This window comes from Microcebus murinus, chromosome 8 (assembly GCF_040939455.1).
Source record: "Microcebus murinus isolate Inina chromosome 8, M.murinus_Inina_mat1.0, whole genome shotgun sequence".
Classification (NCBI taxonomy): Eukaryota; Metazoa; Chordata; class Mammalia; order Primates; family Cheirogaleidae; genus Microcebus; species Microcebus murinus.
In genome coordinates this window covers 55,848,463-55,870,600 of record NC_134111.1, presented here as the reverse complement: position 1 = coordinate 55,870,600, position 22,138 = coordinate 55,848,463, and the positions used below count along the sequence as shown (strand labels likewise).

At 36.5% G+C, this 22,138-nt stretch overlaps 2 protein-coding genes across 3 annotated transcripts; one reads left to right on the top strand and one right to left on the bottom strand.

Annotated features, from left to right (window-relative positions):
• The first annotated feature begins 6 nt into the window (after positions 1 to 6).
• Positions 7 to 10,641, top strand: FKBP7 (FKBP prolyl isomerase 7). 2 transcript variants are annotated; one of them, XR_012920580.1, is made up of 4 exons: positions 7 to 333; positions 1,362 to 1,513; positions 4,807 to 4,920; positions 6,708 to 6,819. XR_012920580.1 is itself a non-coding variant. In XM_012785859.2 (4 exons), exons 1-4 carry the CDS (start codon positions 125 to 127, stop codon positions 10,432 to 10,434), a joined length of 657 nt encoding a protein of 218 aa, XP_012641313.1. In that variant the 5' UTR covers positions 9 to 124; the 3' UTR covers positions 10,435 to 10,641. The 2 variants fall into 2 exon arrangements, 1 of the variants encoding a protein (XP_012641313.1); XM_012785859.2 differs by lacking the exon at positions 4,807 to 4,920 and adding an exon at positions 10,273 to 10,641 and having other exon boundaries at positions 9 to 333; positions 6,708 to 6,841.
• A 3,754-nt stretch (positions 10,642 to 14,395) lies between these two features.
• On the bottom strand, positions 14,396 to 22,038 carry PJVK (pejvakin). The gene is made up of 6 exons (XM_012785860.3): positions 20,024 to 22,038; positions 19,109 to 19,304; positions 18,423 to 18,564; positions 16,546 to 16,663; positions 15,037 to 15,135; positions 14,396 to 14,823 (listed from the first exon to the last, which is right to left on the bottom strand). The coding sequence occupies exons 1-6, from the start codon at positions 20,232 to 20,234 to the stop codon at positions 14,531 to 14,533; spliced, it is 1,059 nt and encodes a 352-aa protein (XP_012641314.1). The 5' UTR covers positions 20,235 to 22,038; the 3' UTR covers positions 14,396 to 14,530.
• Between the last annotated feature and the right edge of the window lie 100 nt (positions 22,039 to 22,138).

Below are 22,138 nucleotides of genomic sequence, written 5' to 3'. Positions count from 1 at the left end.
CAGCCCCGCCCGGACCCTTTGTGACGTGGGACAATGCCTGCCACGCGTCGGAACTTGGCGGCCGGGCAGCCACGGGGCGCGAGTGACACGCCGGAGGGAGTGCGTTGTTCTTCGGGGAGAAAACATGCATTTCTTATTCAGATTAGTCATTTTATTTTACCTGTGGAGCTTTTTTACTGCCCAGGGACAAACGAAAGAGGAAAGTACGGGGGAAGTGAAAATAGAAGTTTTGCATCGTCCGGAAAACTGTTCCAAGACAAGCAAGAAGGGAGACCTACTAAATGCCCATTACGATGGCTACTTGGCTAAAGACGGCTCGAAATTCTACTGCAGGTAGGAAATGCTGCGAACTGATTCCGCGTCGGGTAGGTGCACAAGGTCTCGCCCCTTTCTACCAACCGGAAGCCTAATTGATTGGTCGTCTCGTTTGTTGTTTGGGTTTCATGGGTTTTTTTTTTTAACAGTAAGAGTTGAACCTTTTTTTCACGGGGGTGGGGGAATCGGGTTATAATAAACTGAATATTACTTTTTAAATTATTGAAAATCTTAGCCGAAGAAATTATCAAAAATACACTACATCCACACACCTCTAAGCACCACCACTATTCCTAGGATGTCTAGAATTAAGTCAAGTTACTGCCAGTAAGGATGTTCACATTTTTCTTTCCTGAGAGTTCGAGTCTTTACAGAAGATTACATAGGATAGTTAAAGATACTTTATTTTGACCTTCAGAAGCACGATTTTTACAAGCTGGGAGCCACTTTCCTAACTGTATCAAGACGCCACTACAACAATGACTTCCCTTGTGACCTCTGCTGGGCCCTGGTCCTCCCGCCTGCTCCCTCGTCCCACCGGCTGCCTATTCTGATTTAATTGATGCTTTATTACTCAGAAGGAGAATGTCTTAGCAAGACAGGACTGGGAAATGTTTGTTCTTCCCATTTAGAATAAAATAGAGAGATTCAATAAGAAAATTTAAAACTACCATTAAAATGATCGTTTGAGGCTATACCTGCTCCATCATTTTTAGAACAAACCCAGAGAAGTTAAAATGAGTTATTTGTACGAGCCATGCAGCTAGTTAGTGGCTAGAAACCCATTAAAAAGTTAACTGTTGGGTAGTTTTTGGAAAGATGACAATAAAACAAATGACCCCTAATGACTATCTTTGGGCAAATCATATTGCTTTCTGGCAATTACAGGGAAGTTTGAACCAAACATACCCCATCAGGGGGGTTAGAAAAAGTGCTGTTATGGGGAAAGAGACAATGTTAGAGAGGACTCCAATTTTAAATGCCTAGCTATATTTTAAAGTTTGATTCTTAAAATCAGATTACCTAAGTATTGTTTTTTATTATAGCCGGACACAAAATGAAGGCCACCCCAAATGGTTTGTCCTTGGTGTTGGACAAGTCATAAAAGGCCTAGACATTGCTATGATGGATATGTGCCCTGGAGAAAAGCGAAAAGTGATTATACCTCCTTCATTTGCATATGGAAAGGAAGGCTATGGTAAGGTATTTAATTTCCATTTCTTTTTTTAGTCATATTTAAAAATAAATCATAGACTTCTGGGTATACATGTCCAAAAGAATTGAAAGAGTCTCGAAGAAATATTTGTACACCTATGATCATAGCAGCATTATTCACAATAGCCAAAGATGGAAGCAACTCAAATGTCCATAGACAGAAGAATGGATAAACAAAATGAGGATAGACATACAATGGAATATTGTTCAGTCTTAAAAAGGAGGGAAATCCTGACACCTGCTACAACAGGGATGAACCTTGATGACATGCTAAGTGAAAGAAGCCAGTCACAAAGAGACAAATACTGTATGATTCCACTAATGCCAGGTACCTCAAGTGGTGAGACAAAAAGTAGAAGGGTGGTTGCCAGTGGCTGGGTAAGAGGGAAATGGGAGATATGGACCAATGAGTATAGAGTTTCAGTTTTGCGGGATGAAGAGCCCTGGAGATTGGTTACACAGCAGTGTGAGTGTACTTTACTGAACAAATAACACTTGAAAATGGTTATGATGGTAAATTTTATGTTATGTGTATTTTACCACAATTAAAAACCAAAAAAAATCTTGAAAAAAATAAAAACAAATCATAGAAGAAATAATCACAGAACTCTATAGCTGTATCTAGTTCAGTCCAGCCCCTCTTTTTACTTATAAAGAAAATAAGACATCTTTGGTATATAGATCTCTAGCCAGCGTTATTTCCCCTATATTGTGGCAGCATCGTAATGATTGTGTATATTCTATAAATTCGATCTTAGGCATTTTTATTTGGTTTTAGTATGTTATATTATTACATAAATGTTTATGACACAGATCTTTGGTAAGAAGTACCAAAGTTATAAAACCCAGGAAACTATAACATATGAATTTGGAATGCAAAGATAGCACTCTAACATTGTAAAAGGTATATCTGAGATATGATAAGTTGTCAGTCACTATTACCCCAATACAGGACAAGCCTTGAAATATTCAAGAAATGAACTTACTTTTTCAACATTTTGCCTATTTTTAAAATCCTGGAATGAGAAGAAAAACTAGGTAAGGCAAGTGGGAAAATTGTTTGCAACATGTATGAATGAAGATTTACTAACCATTAATAAAAATGACCTATTCCTAGAAATGAACCAAATCCATACAAAAAAATATATAAATAGCCTTTAAACCTGTGAGAATACTTAATTTTATTCATAATTAAAGGGAATTATTTTTTGAAATGAGGTCTCACTATGTTACCCCATATGAGGCCAGGAGTTCAAGGCTAGTCTCAAGCTCCTGGCCTCAAGTGATCCTCCCACCTCAGCCTCCAGAAGTGCTGAGATTTTAGGCATGAGCTACTACACCAGGCCTAAAGGGAAATTAAAACGAAAATGAGGCACCATTTTTCACCCATTGAATTAATAAAAATAAAAAAGTTGGCAAAGGCATGGAAAAACCAGCAGTCTCAGGCATTATTGCTGGGAATGTAAATCATTCAATCTAACAATTTGTTTCAGAAGTGAAAATGCACATATCTTCTGACCCAGTAGTCCCATTTCCAGGAATGTGCACAAAGGTGTGTGTAAAAGAACATTCATTGTAGACTTTTTTTTTTTGCTAGCAAAAGACTGGAAAGTATCTAAGTATCCATCAGTAAGAAATTAAGTAAATTATGCTATATCCATACAAAAAATTACCATGCAACTAGTAAAAAGAATGAGGTAGAGCTATACATGTTAATATGTTAACAATAAAGCGGGACAGAATGTATTCCTGCAAAGAATATTTATTGAGCATCAGTGCCAGGCTCTATTCTAGGCACTAGGTGGTGAACAAAGTCAACTCTACTCCCTCCCAATCCTCCATGCTTGCATTTTAGAGGGGGAATTTCACATAACTGTGTGTCTACACAGACTGTATCTAGAAGGATATGCAGTTGTCTGATAACATTAAATGTTTCTGGGAAGGAGGCTTCAGGGTCAAGGGTGAGAAGGAACTTTCTTCTCACTCTAGTATTTTGTACTGTTTGAAATTTTTATCATGTGTATTAGTAATTTTTCAAAAATTATATATTTTTTAAATTACTAACATTAGGTATAGCAGAATAGAGAGGGAAATTTGTAAATGGTAGGGGGAGGATAAGTAATGTGATAAGGACTGATTCTATATCCTCAGGCCCTTGCTCCCTATTTCTGTGTGAAGGCTGTACAGAAAGAATCTGTGCCTCCTAACCCTGTTTAGAGCCCCTGCTAACTCCACCTATTTGAAATATTTAGTATATAAAGATTAATTTTCTACGATGAGATATGGCTACTACCGAAAATTTCATGGAAGTGGCATGCCCTCCCTGAGGCTGTTAGTTTAGTCATTAAGAGTTCTTTCCAGCAAGACCGGAGGGATCACTGGCTCAAACTGGATTGGAGGGAGGTCAGTGCTGCAAGTCAGACCCAATCAAACTTAAAACTCCTAATGAGACAGTTCTAGATAACAATAGTTTTATTTTCAATGTGTTTGCCAATCATCTGGTCTCATCAAAATAGCTCCCACAGTACTATCATTTGTATACCCTGTTTTCATTTAGAGGAACCTGGGAGAGAGAAAGAAAATACAAGATGAATTAAGTTGAATGAAATTTTTGTCCAAAAAGTTTATGTTGAGTTGAGGCCACATCCAGGCAAAATGATGTAGGCAAAGTTTGCCTTTCAGTCTCTTTTATTCTCATTTTCATTTTCAGAGTTTCCCCTTCTCTCTTGTATTGTCTCATCACATGCCTCCACGCTCTGCCTGCCATCAGAGCACCCATTCCCCTATTTGCCTAAAACACCCACACCCTTCATCAATAGGTCCCCATCCTGGGTCTGTTTCCCTAAGGCAAAGGAAGGACTACTTAGTTTATCCTTTTCATAAACTAATTTATGCTTAGATATGAAAGATTACCCAGGCTACCTATACTATTAATAAATCAGACGCTTGCTACAGATATATAGAAGCTTGATTTGAGTCAAAGTTCATATTCAATTTGAGGGGGTCTCCAATAAACATAAAAATGACGAATCTCACCAGAAAGACCACCTGCACCTTCATTTTACATGTAAGGAAACGGAGGCCCAAAAAAGTATGTTGTAGTTAACTGCTAGCCTCACCTGTATTACAATAGCTTGGATTGTTACATAGCTTACATTGTTTTAAAAGTTGCAGCATAGACCATAAGTAAGTGTTTAACAAACAACTTCTTGATTAAATAAGCTTTTAAAAGTAAGTTGTTATTAAGACCTAACATTAGCTATAACTTTATTTTAGGTAGTACTTGAAGAAGTCTTTCCTCTGCGAAATATCCTTGCCTCATCTCACAGAGCACCCCTGCATGTCTTCAAATGCATGTGACTTTTAGTGCTTTAATTAACGATATATGTGGTATGTATAGATTCTTTACATTAACACCTACTTCTTTGATCTGCTTCTCTAAGTAATTCTATAGCAAATGCATATTTTTCTTTTATATACTTTAATTTTTTTGCAAGAAAAAACTAATTGGCAGTATTTTCTATGTTTACAGTAAAATTATTTAGGAACTTCATATATACCTGTGATTTTTTTGTAAGAAATTTGAACTTGTGTTTTGAATTTGTCTTTCATTATTGTCAAGAGAAGTTATTGTTCTGTCATAAGGAGATTTTCTATCTAGGAGTCTAGACAGAATAGGAATGGGTTTTGTAAAAACTGAATCAATCCCCAGCTCTTTTACTCTAAAGTCAGATAATATGTGGTACTTCAGGTTAGAACTTTCACACTAGTCACATGATACATGTGTAGATTTTTTTTTTCTATGTCTTCACTTTGAAAATTACTGATGCTCTTCTTTTGGTTCTAACTTACAACCTCTTTTCTCTTTGGACTACATAAAGATTTTAGCAAGAATTCTCCACTTTTTTAAACAAATTGCTGTTTCCTTCAAAGGACATACTTAGCAATTTTTAAAATAAACAACATGGATCCTTTATTCAGCAAATATTGGAGTGCCTATAATAGATCAGGCATCATGTAAGACCCTGGCAATATATATTCATGATACAAGCTACCCACTGCCTCTTGGCAAGTCATTTTTGCAAGTCATTTTTATGAAATGCTTATCTGAAATAGCCCATAGCTTATTAAATCATCTGCACCATCAGCAAAAAGGTTAACTTAAGGAGAACACTTAGCTGACACCATGGCACTCTAGTTGGGGCAACAGAGTGAGACTCTGTCTCAAAAAAAAGGAAATCTCCTTGTAAAATTGTTACTAGGTTTTTCTGTCATTGTATTTATTTTTTAATGTCTATAAGAAATTTGAAAGACAAATATATTGATACTCATGTTTTATTTATGCTTCCAAATAACTACACAGAATCATTTTCTAAGTGATTACTCATCTACACTTTAAAATTTTTCTGCCCTTGCATTTTGTTTTCTGCACTACCCCTCTTCTGTATGATAACAGAAGTGTACAGTCATCCCTTGGTATCCATGGGGTACTGGGTCCAAGAACCCCCTCAGATACCAAGATTCACAGAAGCTCAAGTCCCTCATATAAAATGGTATAGTATTTGCATATAACTTCTGCACATATTCCCATACACACTAAATCATCTCTAGGTTACTTATAATACCTAATACAATGTAAATGCTATATAGATAGTTATACTGTATTGTTTAGGGAATAATGACAAGAAAAGAGTCTGTACATGTTCAGTACAGACACAACCATCCTTTTCTTTTTAATATTTTCAAGCTGAGATTGGTTGAATCCATGGATGCAGAACCTACTGATATGGAGGGCAGTATCAATGTATTAATAAAAAATCCATGCATTAATAAAAATTACATGATTTGTATTTATTTTAATTTAATCAGGAAATAGTAGTCCCATAGGTCTTTTGAATTGACTTGGTTTAAAAACATGAGGAAAATTCCTTTAAAAAAAGGGAAAAAACACAAAAAGAATATTTAAAAGGCAAAAAAACACTTTTTTCTTGTCTTCTAGACAAAAATTCTAGAAAAAAAAATTTTTTTTCTTGTCTTCTAGAAAATTTTTTAAGTATTTAGAAAGTAGTCCTTATAAATATGAAGTAATACAATCATAATACTATAATGGCTATTTGTGAATAAATATTTGAACTGTATCTTCATGTATGTTAAACAGTTAACATTTGTACCCTTAGCGGAAGGAAAGATTCCACCTGATGCGACATTGATTTTTGAGATTGAACTTTATGCTGTGACCAAAGGACCACGGAGCGTTGAAACATTCAAACAGATAGACACAGACAATGACAGGCAACTCTCTAAAACAGAGGTAATTCAAACAAATTTCATGTGTACAGTCTAATTTTTTCATCACAATTTACATCTGTGTTACAACTATTATATTTTATTTGTACCTAGCATGGCCTCTGATCACTGCTTTTATAGAGTTGGCTACTTAAAACTCTAAGCACTGTGATAATAAAAATATTATTTTCCAATATAAAACTTGTGAGTTATCCTATCCTGTTCAATTGCCTTTCTTTCTGCAAGTGGGTCATTACAATCCCAAATTACTCATCTCTACAGGACTCTTCTAATTTATGGACTACAAGAGTGGATCTCTTTTTCAAGCAGCACTTATAAGAATTTGTAGCAGGGAGTAATTTCCACCTCGTAGGATTGTGAGGATTACATGAGATTTTGAAAAGAGCTAGCAAAAATTTGAATTGGATGGGCTAGAAAGTTGATAAACAGGAGCCAGGGGCTGGGCATGGTGGCTCACACCTGTAATCTTAGAACGCTAGGAGGCCCAAGTGGGAGGATTGCTTGAACTCCGGAGTTTGAGAGCAGCCTGAGTGAGAGGGAGATCCTGTCTCTACTAAAAAAAATAGAAAAATTGGCCGGGTGCAGTGGCATGTGCCTGTAGCTACTCTGGAGGCTGAGACAGGAGGATCGCTTGAGCTCAGGAGTTTGAGGTTGCTGTGAGCTAGGCACCCTGGCACTCTAGCCAGGTGACTCCTTGTCACCTATTGTAGACTCAGTAGCTGCAGGTGAATTCAGATAGGTGATGGAGTGACTCAGTCTCAAAAAAAAAGAACAGGAGCCAGGAGTTCAGCTTCCTAGCTTCTGTATCTCAGCCTTATGTATGAATTAAGGGGATTAATAAAGATACTGTAAGAATAATAGATAACATTTTTTTCACACTTTCTCAGTGCCAGGTATTCTTTCTTATAAGCATATTAAGTATGTGAATTTATCTAATCTTCTTGACAATTTATGAGGTAGACATTATTATCATTATCTTCACTTTATAGATGGGGAAAAAAAATGCTCACACAGGTGAACTAGCCAAAAATCACACAGCTGTAAGTGGCAAAACCAGGATTGCAACCTGGGCAATCTGGCTTCACTATTGTATTCTTAACCTTGGGCCCTCACTGCCTTTTTCGGGGAAAATCATGAATGTTTCAAGCCTAATTGTTTGTTTATTGAAGTCTAGTGCCTTACTTAGTCCCACTGACTCTTGCTTAAAACGAATAACCCAGTTGTCTCCCCTCTTAACTTGTTTGGAAGCATTCAAAATGCATAACTGCCCCTAAGTAAGTATTATAAAAGGCAACTAGGTTGATTTCACTTGGTGAGTAAGGCCTTTTTCTCTGTTTCTTTTTTCCCCTTCCCTCTCCAATCCTCTTTACCAAGTTCACTTCTTCCTCCTGGCTATTAGTAAGGACTTTTCCCTGAATCACACTGGTTGGCCAAGAATGGAAGAGGGAAAAGAGAACATCTCCTGTTCCTTTAAAAGGGCAGCTAGAAGGGTGGCAAACTGTTCCCAGTGTGTACTTGTCTGTTGACTCCTTGTCACCTTTTGTAGACTCAGTAGCTGCAGGTGAATTCAGATAGAACCCAAAGGCTCAGCCTGTGCACACAGACCCTTTCTTATCACAGACACACCAAGAGCCATATTCTGCAGTGTCAATACTACTCAGCAGACATTAAAGGATCTTCACTTCTTTTCGGGAAATAAAAGCAGTGAAAATCCAAATTAGTGACTTGCTTAGCTACAATTTCCTCAGATGTCTTTCAGGGATCAGCTATTTCACCAGATGGATGAGAGCAATTTTCACACACTTAAAAAAGACTAGCAATCTTTTATTGATGCCCAATAATCATTACTGCAATCCTCACATCAATCCTACAATATAGGTACTTACTGCTTTCCATTTACAGATGACAAAACTAAGGGTCAGAGAGGTTAAATAATTTATTCAAGAGCACATAGCTAGTACATGGCAAAGCCTAGATTTGAAACATGAACTAAAAGAAGCTTCCTTTCTTCATCCTCAGAAAGATTTAGCAAATTATTTCTTCAATATAAATAAAGTGAGGAGGATGGAGAGAGAAATATAGTATTTTATTAAAGTACAAAACGGAAGTAGTGTGGGACCTATTACTAGCAAAATTAAGGTCATGTTCTTACCTACTACCTTTTTGTACCTCTGTAGTCTAGTGTACTGGAAAAGGAGTCGATTTTTAGCATCAGCAATACTGGTTATGAAAAGTTAAATTTAATAATTTAGAATCTGAGGAATATTTGAGGCTATTTAATATTCTTTATACCTATGTGGGATTACTAAAGAAAAAAAAAGTCTCCCTCATATAGGACCAAAGCCTTATTTGAGAACAGTTGATACATCCTTCAATAAGGTCCATTGATTGTCCCAAAATAAAGTCTACTCACAATGGATTGAGGGTGGAATATGTATTGCTGAAAACTTCTGAGGGTTCAACTCTAGCTTTCAGAAATACTCTCACCTCTAAAATGCTAGCCTTCCTGAGCATTCTTTCCAGATCATTGTGCATAGCTTTTTTTAGTTATATAGATTAGCACTTTCCAATGGAAACCTAATTGAGTCACATATATAATTTTAATTTTTTTAGTAGCCACATCTTAAAAAGTAAAAAGACATGGGTAAAATTAATTTTAATGATATATCTTAACTGCATATATCTAAAATATTACTCCATGAAATTAATATAAAAATTATCAATATTTTTGTCTTCAAAATTTATTGTATATTTTACATTTATATAATAATGACATATCTCAGTTTGATCTAGCCACATTTCAAGTGCTCAGTAATCACATGTAGCTACTGCAGTGGATAATACTTTCACTGTGTGTTTGCGTAGAGAAATTTCCTGTTGTATAAAGAAACAGGGAATGCTTCAGAATGTCTGTTCTTTATTTGATATTATTATTAGAGAGATTGTCATAGCTATGTAGATTTAGGGGAGTGATATAGAAGGATAGAAAAATTTTTTTAATTTTTAAATTTCAAATCCCATGGTTGGGTTTTATTGATTATATAACCATTACTTTTAGAGATTATAAAAATGCCAATTTAAATTTTATTTACTAATGGAAATCCTTAAGAGTGATTTTCCTTTGATAATGAGAACAGTGTACATTATTGGAAAGCATTTAGTTTCAACAAAATTCAATTCAAACGCTAATCTTTGACTATGTACCACTAATTATCTATAACCTCAGGGGAAGCTAATTTGAAAACCTGTTTCTCTCCAGAAAATTGCCTCAAAGGTTAAAAAAATAAATAAATAACTTCAATTAGCTTTTAAAAATTTTGTGTCGCTTAACTATAAGTAGTCTTGGGTATGAGTTTCATTATTGTTAGCATTCCTCAAAGTTACTGGAAATTTACTGATAACTTTTTATTAAAAAATGTTATTTTGGCCCTCTAGATAAGTCTGTACTTGAAAAGGGAATTTGAAAAGGATGAGAAGCCACGTGACAAGTCATATCAAGAGGCAGTTTTAGAAGATATTTTTAAGAAGAATGACCACGATGGTGATGGCTTCATTTCTCCCAAGGAATACAATGTATACCAACATGATGAACTGTAGCAAACGTTTATTTCTACAGTTTTATTTCTATTTTTTTTTAGCTACTTACTATATTTTATATATAAAACAAAGTCAAGTTTTTCCCAAATTGTGTTTTCTATTTTTCCCTGGTGAGAAGATATTTTGATCCCCTCGATACATGTAATTTTGATATAATAAATGTGAGGCTGTTTTGCATATTTAATTTTCAGTAAAGGTATGATTGTGTTTCGTGTTGTTTTATCCTGTGAACATGAATTGCAGCACCATATAATAGACTTCTGTGTCCCAGCAGGCAATTTCCCCCCTTCAGGATATAGAAAGATATGTACGGTCTGTCAAAAAACTTCAAGCTCTTCCCAACTCTAACCTTAATAAGTATGTATAAACATGTAAATAGCCAGTTAATATTTTAAATGTTAAAATGCCCCATATTGTTAAAATATCCAGTAAGGACCCAGAAATTAGCATTTCATTTGTTTGTACATTTCACAACATTATGGATAGTGGAATATAAAAATAACAGTACCAAAGAGTCTTCATACACATGCAACAAGATATTGGTTGTCACCTGCAAGAAGATATTGTTTCTATGTCTCTATCCCACAGAGAACATCAACAGTCTCTGCACTCTTTGGTGCAAGCTTCTGGCCTTGAGTATTTGTTTCAGTGGGGAATGTCCAAAGACATTTGACCAGACTTTGCATTTTATCCTAGAACAGGCATGCAGTGTATACTGCTCTGGGTCTTTACTCCTTCATATCTTATACATGCGCCATTCCTCTTTTCGTAGGCTTGTATAAAGTATCTATACCACCTCTAAATTTTTATCTTGATAGTTTTAAATTGAAGCCATGGAATTTCTTAGTTTCCAGTTCCCTTTCTCTAGGTATTTCTTTCTTTGTGTTACGTCATTTCACATCATTTTTGTGATTAATGATGATCCTTACAAACTGGTATGTCATCAAATTTTTTTTTTTTTTTTTGAGACAGAGTCTCGCTTTGTTGCCCAGTCTAGAGTGAGTGCCCTGGTGTCAGCCTAGCTCACAGCAACCTCAAACTCCTGGGCTCAAGCAATCCTGCTGCCTCAGCCTCCCAAGTAGCTGGGACTACAGGCACATGCCACCATGCCCGGCTAATTTTTTCTCTATACATTAGTTGGCCAATTAATTTCTTTCTATTTATAGTAGAGACAGGGTCTCGCTCTTGCTCAGGCTGGTTTTGAACTCCTGACCTCGAGCAATCTGCCTGCCTCGGCCTCCCAGAGTGCTAGGATTACAGGCATGAGCCACCACACCCGGCTTGTCATCAAATTTTGATAAATGTATAAAACTTATTTTTGCTACAAATGAGGATACAGTACCATGGCCATTTTGTGTCATGGTCAAATCATGATGTGATCCAACTTGTTGAGAACATTGGCTATGAGATGCTATAGAAGATCACGTTGGTACCAAAGCAACAGCACACATATTTACTGGAACATAAAAGATTCTGCATATTGCCTATGTAGGAAAGTATGGACAGGCAGTAAAAGTTCTGTTCAAAACAAGTGAGTTCCAGGCCGGGCGCGGTGGCTCACGCCTGTAATCCTAGCTCTCTGGGAGGCCGAGGCGGGCGGATTGCTCGAGGTCGGGAGTTCGAAACCAGCCTGAGCAAGAGCGAGACCCCGTCTCTACTACAAATAGAAAGAAACTAATTGGCCAACTAATATATATAGAAAAAATTAGCCGGGCATGGTGGCGCATGCCTGTAGTCCCAGCTACTTGGGAGGCTGAGACAGAAGGATTGCTTGAGCCCAGGAGTTTGAGGTTGCTGTGAGCTAGGCTGACGCCATGGCACTCACTCTAGCCTAGGCAACAAAGCAAGACTCTGTCTCAAAAAAAAAAAAAAAAAAAAAAAAAAAAACAAGTGAGTTCCAAACAAATAAAGGTTTTTCTGTTTTCTGAAACTTGCTCTTTCCGAGCCATTGTTCATCTTTTAACCTCTTTAGATATATTACTGAAAAGTACAGAGGTAACACAAAAACCACCAAATTAGTAGGTATCACATATATATAGCACAGAATTTGGCACCTCATAAAACAGAAATCTTTACTTTTATTTCCTCTCAGTATTTTTTCATTTCTATACTCAAATTTTCTAACACTTTCTCACTTGCTTAATCATCAACTCTTTTCAGTCTTTACTTCCCTCAGAAAAACCTGCTCAGTTGAGGTAAACTAAATTGATAATTCAACATTTTTATATTTTGGTCTGGAAACTAACCCCATTCTCTATATCCATATTTAAGAAGTCACTAGAGCCTTTTTATTTGTTCAGTATACTCATTTAATTTGAATAATATACTCTGCCCCCCCAAAATACAGTAAAATATATATGGAAATTATCCTATAATCTAAACTTTATAATTCTATACTTTCTGTTCCATTGTTTTCATGCAAAGTGCTTTTAAACTTGTATTAAAAAAATTATAGATGATGTTAAATGAATAGAAATATTTACTCTAAAACTTTCACATTTACATAATTAAAAAAAAAATTTAGTCGGGGCGTGGTGGCTCACGCCTGTAATCCTAGCACTTTGGGAGGCCGAGACGGGCCGGATTGCTCAAGGTCAGGAGTTCAAAACCAGCCTGAGCGAGACCCCGTCTCTACCAAAAATAGAAATAAATTAATTGACCAACTAAAAATATATATACAAAAAATTTAGCCAGGCATGGTGGCGCATGCCTGTAGTCCCAGCTACTCGGGAGGCTGAGGCAGTAGGATCGCTGAGCCCCGGAGATTGAGGTTGCTGTGAGCCAGGCTGACGCCACGGCACTCACTCTAGCCTGGGCAACAAAGTGAGACTCTGTCTCAAAAAATAAATAAATAAATTTAATCATTCTACATATACAGTATACAGGTATTTTGTATCTACATAATTATTTTATGCCTTCATATGCATATACCTAGCAGTGAGTGCTGACATTTAGAGTTCTGGACTTTTAACATATTATTCTTTTTGCTATTATTTTAATAAAGGTAGATAGTAAATTAATAGCTTAAGTTTTATATATGAAAAATTCAGATGTCTTAGAGTAGATGAAAAAGATCTTTCAGAACTAAATATGTTAAATGTTTTAAACATTTTCAAAGAAGAAATAGATGTGTCCTATCAGCCTTAACTCTATAATGACAGTAGTGAGTTTTATGAAGATAAAACTAGCAAGCATATATATATCATAGAATGGCAGCCCATTAGTTACTATCTGTTACCCTATTAACTGTGTACACAGAACCCCATGCTGAGCTCAGTGTGCTTTTAATTTGATACTGCAATTAAATATTTAGGATTACATTAAATTATTAACACATTTTTCTCATTTTACCAGACCTAGGGCGATAGTTAAAGCAGCATAAAGTTGCCACTTATGTATTCTTATCCTTAAATGTTGAATTAAAAGTTCAGTAAAAACAGATTATTTAGGAAAACCTCTTATTTAAAAAGTTATCTAAAACAATAGACTAAATCCAAATCCCCCAAATGATTCTAAAGTGACTGGCAAATTTATGAAAGAACATCTAAATTTCATATTTAAACCTTTCATGATAGAAACAATATTGGTAATCTCCATGACAATTTATGAGATAGACATTATTGTCATCATCCCTACTTTATAGGTGGGGAATATGATAACCAGACAAGTTAACTTCTTTTTTCTGCTCCGTTTTGTTTTTGTTTTTTTTTTCCCTGAAACAGAGACTCACTCTGTTGCCTGGGCTAGAGTGCTGTGGCGTCAGCTTAGCTCACAGCAACCTCAAATTCCTGGGCTCAAGCAATCCTCCTGACTCAGCCTCCTGAGTAGCTGGGACTACAGGTGCATACCACTCATATGGCTACGTTTTTCTATTTTTAGTAGAGGCGGCCTCTCACTCTTGCTCAGGCTGGTCTTGAACTCCTGAGCTCAAGCAATCCTCCCACCCACCTCAGCCTCCCAGAGTGCTAGGATTATAGGCGTGAGCCACTGCCCCTAGCCTCTTCTCCCTTTTTAGTTAAAGCAAACCTAGATAATTCAGGGAAGGTTTTCGGCACAACTGCATCTAAAACACCAGCAAATATACGAATTTTTCATTTTATTTCATTCTCTTGTGCCAAACATCAAAACAAGGAACTGCATGAAGTCTGACATACTTCTGTCCATCAACAGAACATTGAAAGCACCCATAAACTGTCTCCCTTTTAAAGTTCCCCATTCCACAGAGTATGCAAGGCCCTTTTGGAATGTTGTGATTAAGTAAGTTAACTCGGATATGCGTCCCTTCTTTGAGTGAAATATCAGTCATGCTGAGAGGTTTGTCGTAGTAGTCAGAAAAGAGATCATCCAAGTAAAGCTGTGAACGAGAAATGGCATCCATCACTCTTCTATCTAAAAGGACAAAAACAAATGTGTTACATATCAAAATAAAAAATACATAACCCAACTCTATTTATAAATATGTGAATTTTAACCATCAGTCATGAAATGATGAGGCTTTTAAATTTAAATTTCTCCTTAACAGATGGGATTACAGGATAGATAACTTCATGTGTTAATACAGAAAGAAAAAAATACATTCAAAATACTCTTCAGTGGACATACTTCTTTCAAATAGTATGTTTCTCAGTCTGTAGAGCAGTGCAAACGTTGCTGTTTCTTCCCTTTCAAATCCTCCTTTTGACACTGAAGTGACACAAAGGTCTACAAAAAAAATTTTAGAAGATGTTATAAATTGAACAATCCATTTTTCACAGGGTGTTTTATGGGGTGATAAATTCTTTTACAAACTATTCATTGTATTTTTTTAAGTTAAATTTTATAATATTTAGAAAAGGTAATATTTACATGGTACAAAATTCAAAGAGTACAAAAAGGGGATACAGTGACAAATCTCTAGCCCTCCCTGAACCCAACCACAGTCTTCTACCTCAAAGGCAACCCATTGTTAAATTTTTTGTGTATGCTTCTGAAATATTCCATATATTTTACAAGCATAAAGGAATATGTATAGATTATATATGTATGTATATAAAACTCTTTAGGTCCAAAGAGTCACATACTATACATATGTCTTTAAAATATCCCTTAGAAATTATTTCATGTCAGGACCTATACTCATTCTTAATGGCTTCATAGTGGTCTTTTGTAAGGATGTACCATGATTTATTTAGTATTCTTAAGATTGTTTCCAAACTTTTGCTATTAACTGAATATCCTTGTACTCATATCATTTCATACATGTGTAAGTATATCTGTAGGATAAATTTCTAGAAGTATAAGACCAAAGTATATGTACCTTTTCAATTTTGATGGACATATCAGTTATATCAGTGTATATTCCTCCCAACACCCAATATAACTTATGCCTAAAGTGTTCCAAATAGAATTTACTTAATGTGTAATATTGTTTTGTTTCTGGACTACCTATTCACTCCTCCCACAGAATTGCAGAAACAAACAAAAACAGGTCTAAAAATGTTTATAAATTACCATAGCTAGGGGGCCCCCTTGCTTGATCCTTTGGGCTACACCTGGAATTGTGCCAGTTGGCCAACTAACCTTAAAGACCTGTAAAATGGAGAAATCTAAAGTGAGCTGTATAATACCTCTAAATCGAGGTTTTATACAAAATGACAATTTTGGAGGAAGTATTTGTACTTTTAAAGTTATTTTTTAGAGGGAGCATGGAGGGAAGCTGAGTCTGTGATAGGTAAAACTGAAGTAAGAAAAGTTGTCATTGGGTGCCCTGGTTTGGGAACCCTGACACTTCAGGTATCTTACTGTCTACCTACTCCTCTATTTGCCATAAACTACCTATAAGAGGGTTACTGATTATCTCCCCAGGTAAGCCAAGGAATACTTTGTCAACAGATTGCATTTTAGCCTTTATCTATAATTGAAACAGGTAGTGAGGAGTCTACAGCCTTCACTAAGAAGCAGAAAAGAGGTGCTGGATAGGTAGGGAAGGGAGGGCTTTTCCAGATACCTCACTCAAGCATAAGGTTGACAGTGCTGAGAACATCACTCTTCTGTAATTATCAGATACTGAGAAAGTTTTCTATTCTCCTTAAAACTATAATCATCTGTGTTTCGTGCAGATCATTCACTCACCAAAGGCACCATCCAGGTAAATGAAGAGTTCAAAAACACTGAAAGCTATGGTTGTATGTGCTGGGAAAACAATAGCTTTGTCCCTTCCCCTGGGATTCTGTTCATCCATAAAATGAAACTATATTAAATAAATAAAACACTGTTAAGGAACATAACATACAAGGGTAGCTTTTTAGAGAAACAAAATATCCCCTACAATCCTACCAAAACAAAACAAAACTTCCCCAAGTAAAGACTTATACTGTTTGAAACAAACTGTTCACAGCAGAGATCTAGCGGTCCAATGGGGACTCAGTCTACATTAGGAAATTTCTCTCCACTTTTTCCACTTACATTGATATTGGAGCCAATGACTGGTGCTACCACAACAGTAATGCTCTCTAGAGTAGAAGCCTTTTTCTTTCAACTGCAAATCTTAGAAAGCAACTGTGTTTAAGTGCTAGCTAGAGTTGAAGTTTTCAGCCTAGCCTGTCTACTGTTCCAAGGCCCCCAGAGCTTTCAGCAGCTTTCCAAAGCAACTTATTTTCCAAAGCTATCACTAATAATCGAGTAAATATTTCAGTTTGTGTCTCAAAAATGATCCAAAGTTAATCAGAATTTGGCAGGCAGCGGAATATAGGTACTGGAAAGAACTTTTATTTGTACAGATTGGAAAAGATTATCATTGAACCCTATCTTTCTAACAATTGGTTTTAATCCCATCAAGTCATTACACAGCATCATAATTCAGCTTTGAATAAAGCATGTTTGGCCATTAATAATATTAACTTAGAAAAATTATTTTGTTTGCTTTTTTATTTTCTTGGTTTTTTAAAATTAGAGACAGGGTCTCACTCTGTTGCTCAGGCTGGTCTTGAACTCCTCAGTTTCCCAAAGTGCTGGGATCATAGGCATGAGCCACCACACCTGGCCTACAAAAATCATTTTAATATAAAAATAGAAATTCAACTTTTAAAAATTCCAAGTATAAACAACACTTTTAAAAAATTCAGTCTAAGTACTCAATTTTTATTCTTTTTTTTTTGAGACAGAGTCTCGCTTTGTCGAGTGCCCTGGCATCACCTAGCTCACAGCAACCTCAAACTCCTGGGCTCAAGCCATCCTGCTGCCTCAGCCTCCTGAGTAGCTGGGACTACAGGCATGCGCCACCATGCCCAGCTAATTTTTTCTATATATATTAGTTGGCCAATTAATTTCTTTCTATTTATAGTAGAGATGAGATCTTGCTCTTGCTCAGGCTGGTTTCAAACTCCTGACCTCAAGCAATCCACCTGCCTTGGCCTCCCAGAGTGCTAGGATTATAGGCATGAGCCACCACGCGCCTGGCCTCAATTTTTATTCTTAAAAATAGCACTTAGGCCAGGCCCAGTGGCTCATGCCTGTAATCCTAGCACTATAGGAGGCTGAGGCAGGAGGATTGCTTGAGCCCAGGAGTTTGAGGTTGCAGTGAGCTATGATGAAGCCACTGCACTCTAGCTGGAGCAACAGAGCAAGCCTCTGTCTCCACAAAAAAAGAAAAAGAAAAATTTAAATAGCAATAGGAGAGATTCTAGTATACACATTATTTCACAAGAATTAGTGGAGGTTTGGGGGGGGGTTGTTCATGCCCTTTTATTTTTTTTATTTTTTAATTATTTTTTAGATTTCAATAGGATTAGTGTTTTGTTTACATTATATTATACCTGTTTAGAATCCAAGTTTTCTTGGATTTTTTCCTATATTCTGAAACAAAGACATTGCTATGCAAAATCCTATATAATTGCAGGTCTTTCATCTCAACATTTCACAAAATACACAAATCTCTTTAGAAACTGAGTACTTTTTAAAAATTCCCATGGCAACATTTTATTAAGAGAGGCCCAATAAGTGTGGTTTACCCGCATTGCTTCCCCACGAATTCCAGCATGCACAGACAGCGAGCACTGTCGTGTGGTTCGAATGCTTTCCATGACCACACACAATACTGCCTTTCTGCTATTCCTTGACTGACGGATCAAGCTGTGGTCAAAGTTAATTTTTCTAAAATAAAGAAGATATATTCACAAGACTTTAACATCTAATTATATATAACCAGGTACATTTTTTGCTTTCATATGTTATTCATTCACAATTCACCTTAACAAAAAGTAAATCAAGGCAGGCCTAAAACAAATCAGAAAATACACCCAAAAGAAATTCAATAATCTGCCTTTCCTTTCTATTAATAATTTCTTAAAACATGTCCATATAGAATGTCTTCTTATTCTATCTTTTGAGAGTCTGTTGGAGGAGACACTTAGTATATTTGTTGGAGACAGATTCCTGTATTATTTTAATCTAATAATTTAGCAAATGTGTGTAGAGCCAAAGTGATTTTGTGCAACAATGAAAAATTTTAAAAATGATTTTGGATATCTATACTTATCCAAAGTTTGAATATACTACTAATTTGAGTATTTCAAACATATCAAGCAAATTACTAGTAAAATACAACCTCAATGTTTTAAGCATTCTTTGTAATGAAGTTTATATAGTTAAAATATTTAATGAAAACACTGAAGTACATCAGGATTATTATACTGACCGTGTAGTGATTTCTTTGAGTAATGTTGATACTTCCACTTCATGTTTGGTTACTACACCAAATGAAGCTTTTACTGCAATGGAATCTGATCCAGCAACATTAATCCCAACATCATTTCCAATATGGTTGCCTCGCCTTCCATACAGTGAAACATCTGATTCATCTTCATAATTCAGTAATTGATAAGATGAAATACCTTTACAAAAAGGAACTTAGTGTTTTTTTAAATGTCTTGAATTCAACTTATGTAGATTATACATAGTAACACGTTAATTTACAATTGAAGACTCACGTACCCAAATGTTAGAAAAAGGCAACATTTCAAACCAAGATTAAAAATAGCAATTGAATTAGTCATACAACAAAAAGAAATAGCCAGAATTGTTAAAATGAACTCAAATTTTCTGTGTAGTCTACAAAACATCTTAAGCACCAAGACCCAGTATGTGGTTAAAAGAAAAACAAGTGTTTATAAGGAATAACTTGTCAAAATATTAATTTATTTCATAACCTAGCCTTCAAATACATTTGTGTATCAATTGTAATAACTGAATCATAAAACACAATAACTTTCATCTCATTTGACCATGTGAGATAAGTAAGCTACCCAAATAATATCCCACTTTACAAATAAATATATCATATTCTAAGTTGATTTGGTTAATTTATAAAACAATTGATAGATTTGCAAATTATCTGACCAGTAAGAGATTTGATACTATATAAACTATAGACATTGTTAATCTTAATGTTAATCTTACTATTACTACTATCATAATAGTTGCTATTACTGACAATATATACATATTACTAATATAAATAGTGTGTGTACATATATCTCTATATATACAACCTATATTTAGGATAACAATAATACAGCTGAATGAATAGTCACTCTCAAACATTTAAACTTACCAGCTGCAATTTCTCTGTCTCCTAGCAGAATATCTTTCAATGTAAAAGGCGTTGAGGTAAATTTATATCTAGGAAACAGAAAGCATCGCTTCTTTTTTACCACCAGACTTAAAGGTTGATATTTGTCAGCTTCACTGAGGCTTGGAACAGGAACTAATCTCCCTCCATCTCCAACTTGCTTGACAAAGCTCTTGGTGGCAGCAGCAAACATATTAATATCAAAACGTCATCAACTGCAACCCCCAGATAAATCCATTTTCAAAGAAGAAAATCAGGCACAAAATTAAGCCTTGCTTGATTTTAAATATAATTATACACCTTAAAAATACAAAGCGTGGTTTCTCCAAGAAGTTTACCAGTGTACAATTCACTGTCTCCCCTCATGTGCACAGGTAATGAATTATAGATCAACGGTGTAAAATGATATACTAAAAGCAAGTCTAATTTGGAATGGCAGGCCATAGCGCTAAAATGTACACAGAAAACTAATGATTTTAAAATATGACCAAAGTCTTTGATGAGGATCACAGTTGAGAGTGATTTGCCACTGGCACTGGGCCAATTTTAAAGGAGGCATATAGCCCTATGGAAACAAGGCAATTAAGGCACTAACATTAGTCCTGGGCATCACCTCCAGTGGACCTAGTCCAAAGGGAATTCCTTCACAAGTTCACCACTGGAATTCTGGCAACAGAAAAGTGCAGTTTGGAATACTCATGGTATACATTTCATTGAGCATTTCATTCATTTTTCATCTTGTGTGTTTACAAAACCAAGTGTTAAATATAAATTCACAGAACAGAGGGAAACAATTATATAGAGATCTTTATAAAATACTAAATTAAAGCCATATTACATATAAATAAGTGTAAACTATTACCTAGTAGTTTCTTACTCTGAAGTTGGGAACATAGACTACATCTCTTTGAAATGGAGTCTTGCTTCATTTTTCTCTTTTTCATCCTTATTATCCCAGTTACTTAACCTTTAACAAGAGCTATATAAGGTTTTGGCTTGTTTTTAAGTAATTTTGTAGCTAAAAATAAAGTTTAGAAACAAATCTGAGTGCTGAAATACTGTTTTGCAATACGTGGACGTCAATATGTTTTGATATAGCGACCACGTAGTCCTTCCAATAAGATATTCATTAAAACGTAACATTGGTGGATAGTAATCTACATACATACATATACAGAAATAGGAGGGAGAGGAAGCTCTACTGGGCTTAATTCAAGCCTCCAATTAAAAATATTAATTTTTATTACATTCTGAACATCTTTCACTTGTTTTCCAGTATCCAAGGCTCCAATGTAAACAAAAAATAAATTACTTTTAATAATGTCCTTTCATGCGAGATTGTGCAAAGCAATCTTCCAGAACACCGAGTAAACACAGGGAGGCATTCTGCAAGGGGCCAGCAAACCCACAGAGAGGCGACAGGACATCTAATGCGTAGTCTGACCCCTACCAAAGGTGGTGCATCCCAGGCAGATGCCATTACCACGGACAACACAGGTCTACAGAAACTGCGCCTGACTGGAATCTGGTCCGCAGAAAAGCCTTCGTTTACATCTAACGTGCCCTGCTGGGATCGGCGGGCCCAGCGTCCGTCTCGTGACGAAAGCCTAGAAGACAAAGGAGCCCGCACGGCGGGAGAGGAGGGGTCTCAGGACGCCCCGCCAGCTTCTAACAGCAGGGCTCTGGGACCCGGAGCGCCAGCCGCAGCCCCTGGAGCAGATATCCCGGCGCTCCCCAGCTTCCCTGCCAGGCCCGGGGAGGCTCCCCGACAATTTTACATTCGGAATTTTGAAATCTTTTTCTTAGAGTGCCAGCCCCAGTCCTCCATCCCCGCCAAAAGTCTGAGCTTCAGGCCTCCCAGACCCTAGGCGCATCCCGGAGAAGCCTTCTCTCGGGGCAAGAAACCGCCTCCTCCTAAGGACAAAGAACGGCGGCCCTTGAGGCGCCCGCCGGGCTGGCAGGGGCCGGAGGGGCGGGCGGCCTGGAAACCCTGGGAGCCGGAGGCGGGAGCACAGGAGGGAGACTGGAAGAGCCAGGGCTGGATGAGGGGGCGGGGCCTGGAGTGCGAGGGGCGGGGCCCGGAGCGGGAGGGGCCGG

Excerpts from the sequence above, each read along its gene's own strand:
- FKBP7 (XM_012785859.2), top strand. The coding sequence starts at position 125 with ATGCATTTCTTATTCAGATTAGTCATTTTATTTTACCTGTGGAGCTTT. Across the intron at positions 334-1,361 it reads GGCTCGAAATTCTACTGCAG|CCGGACACAAAATGAAGGCC; the intron begins GTAGGAAATGCT and ends TTTTTATTATAG. Across the intron at positions 6,842-10,272 it reads GGCAACTCTCTAAAACAGAG|ATAAGTCTGTACTTGAAAAG; the intron begins GTAATTCAAACA and ends TTGGCCCTCTAG.
- PJVK (XM_012785860.3), bottom strand. The coding sequence starts at position 20,234 with ATGTTTGCTGCTGCCACCAAGAGCTTTGTCAAGCAAGTTGGAGATGGA. Across the intron at positions 16,664-18,422 it reads TTCGTGGGGAAGCAATGCGG|TTTCATTTTATGGATGAACA; the intron begins GTAAACCACACT and ends TATTTAATATAG. Across the intron at positions 14,824-15,036 it reads AAACATACTATTTGAAAGAA|ATAGAAGAGTGATGGATGCC; the intron begins GTATGTCCACTG and ends TTGTCCTTTTAG.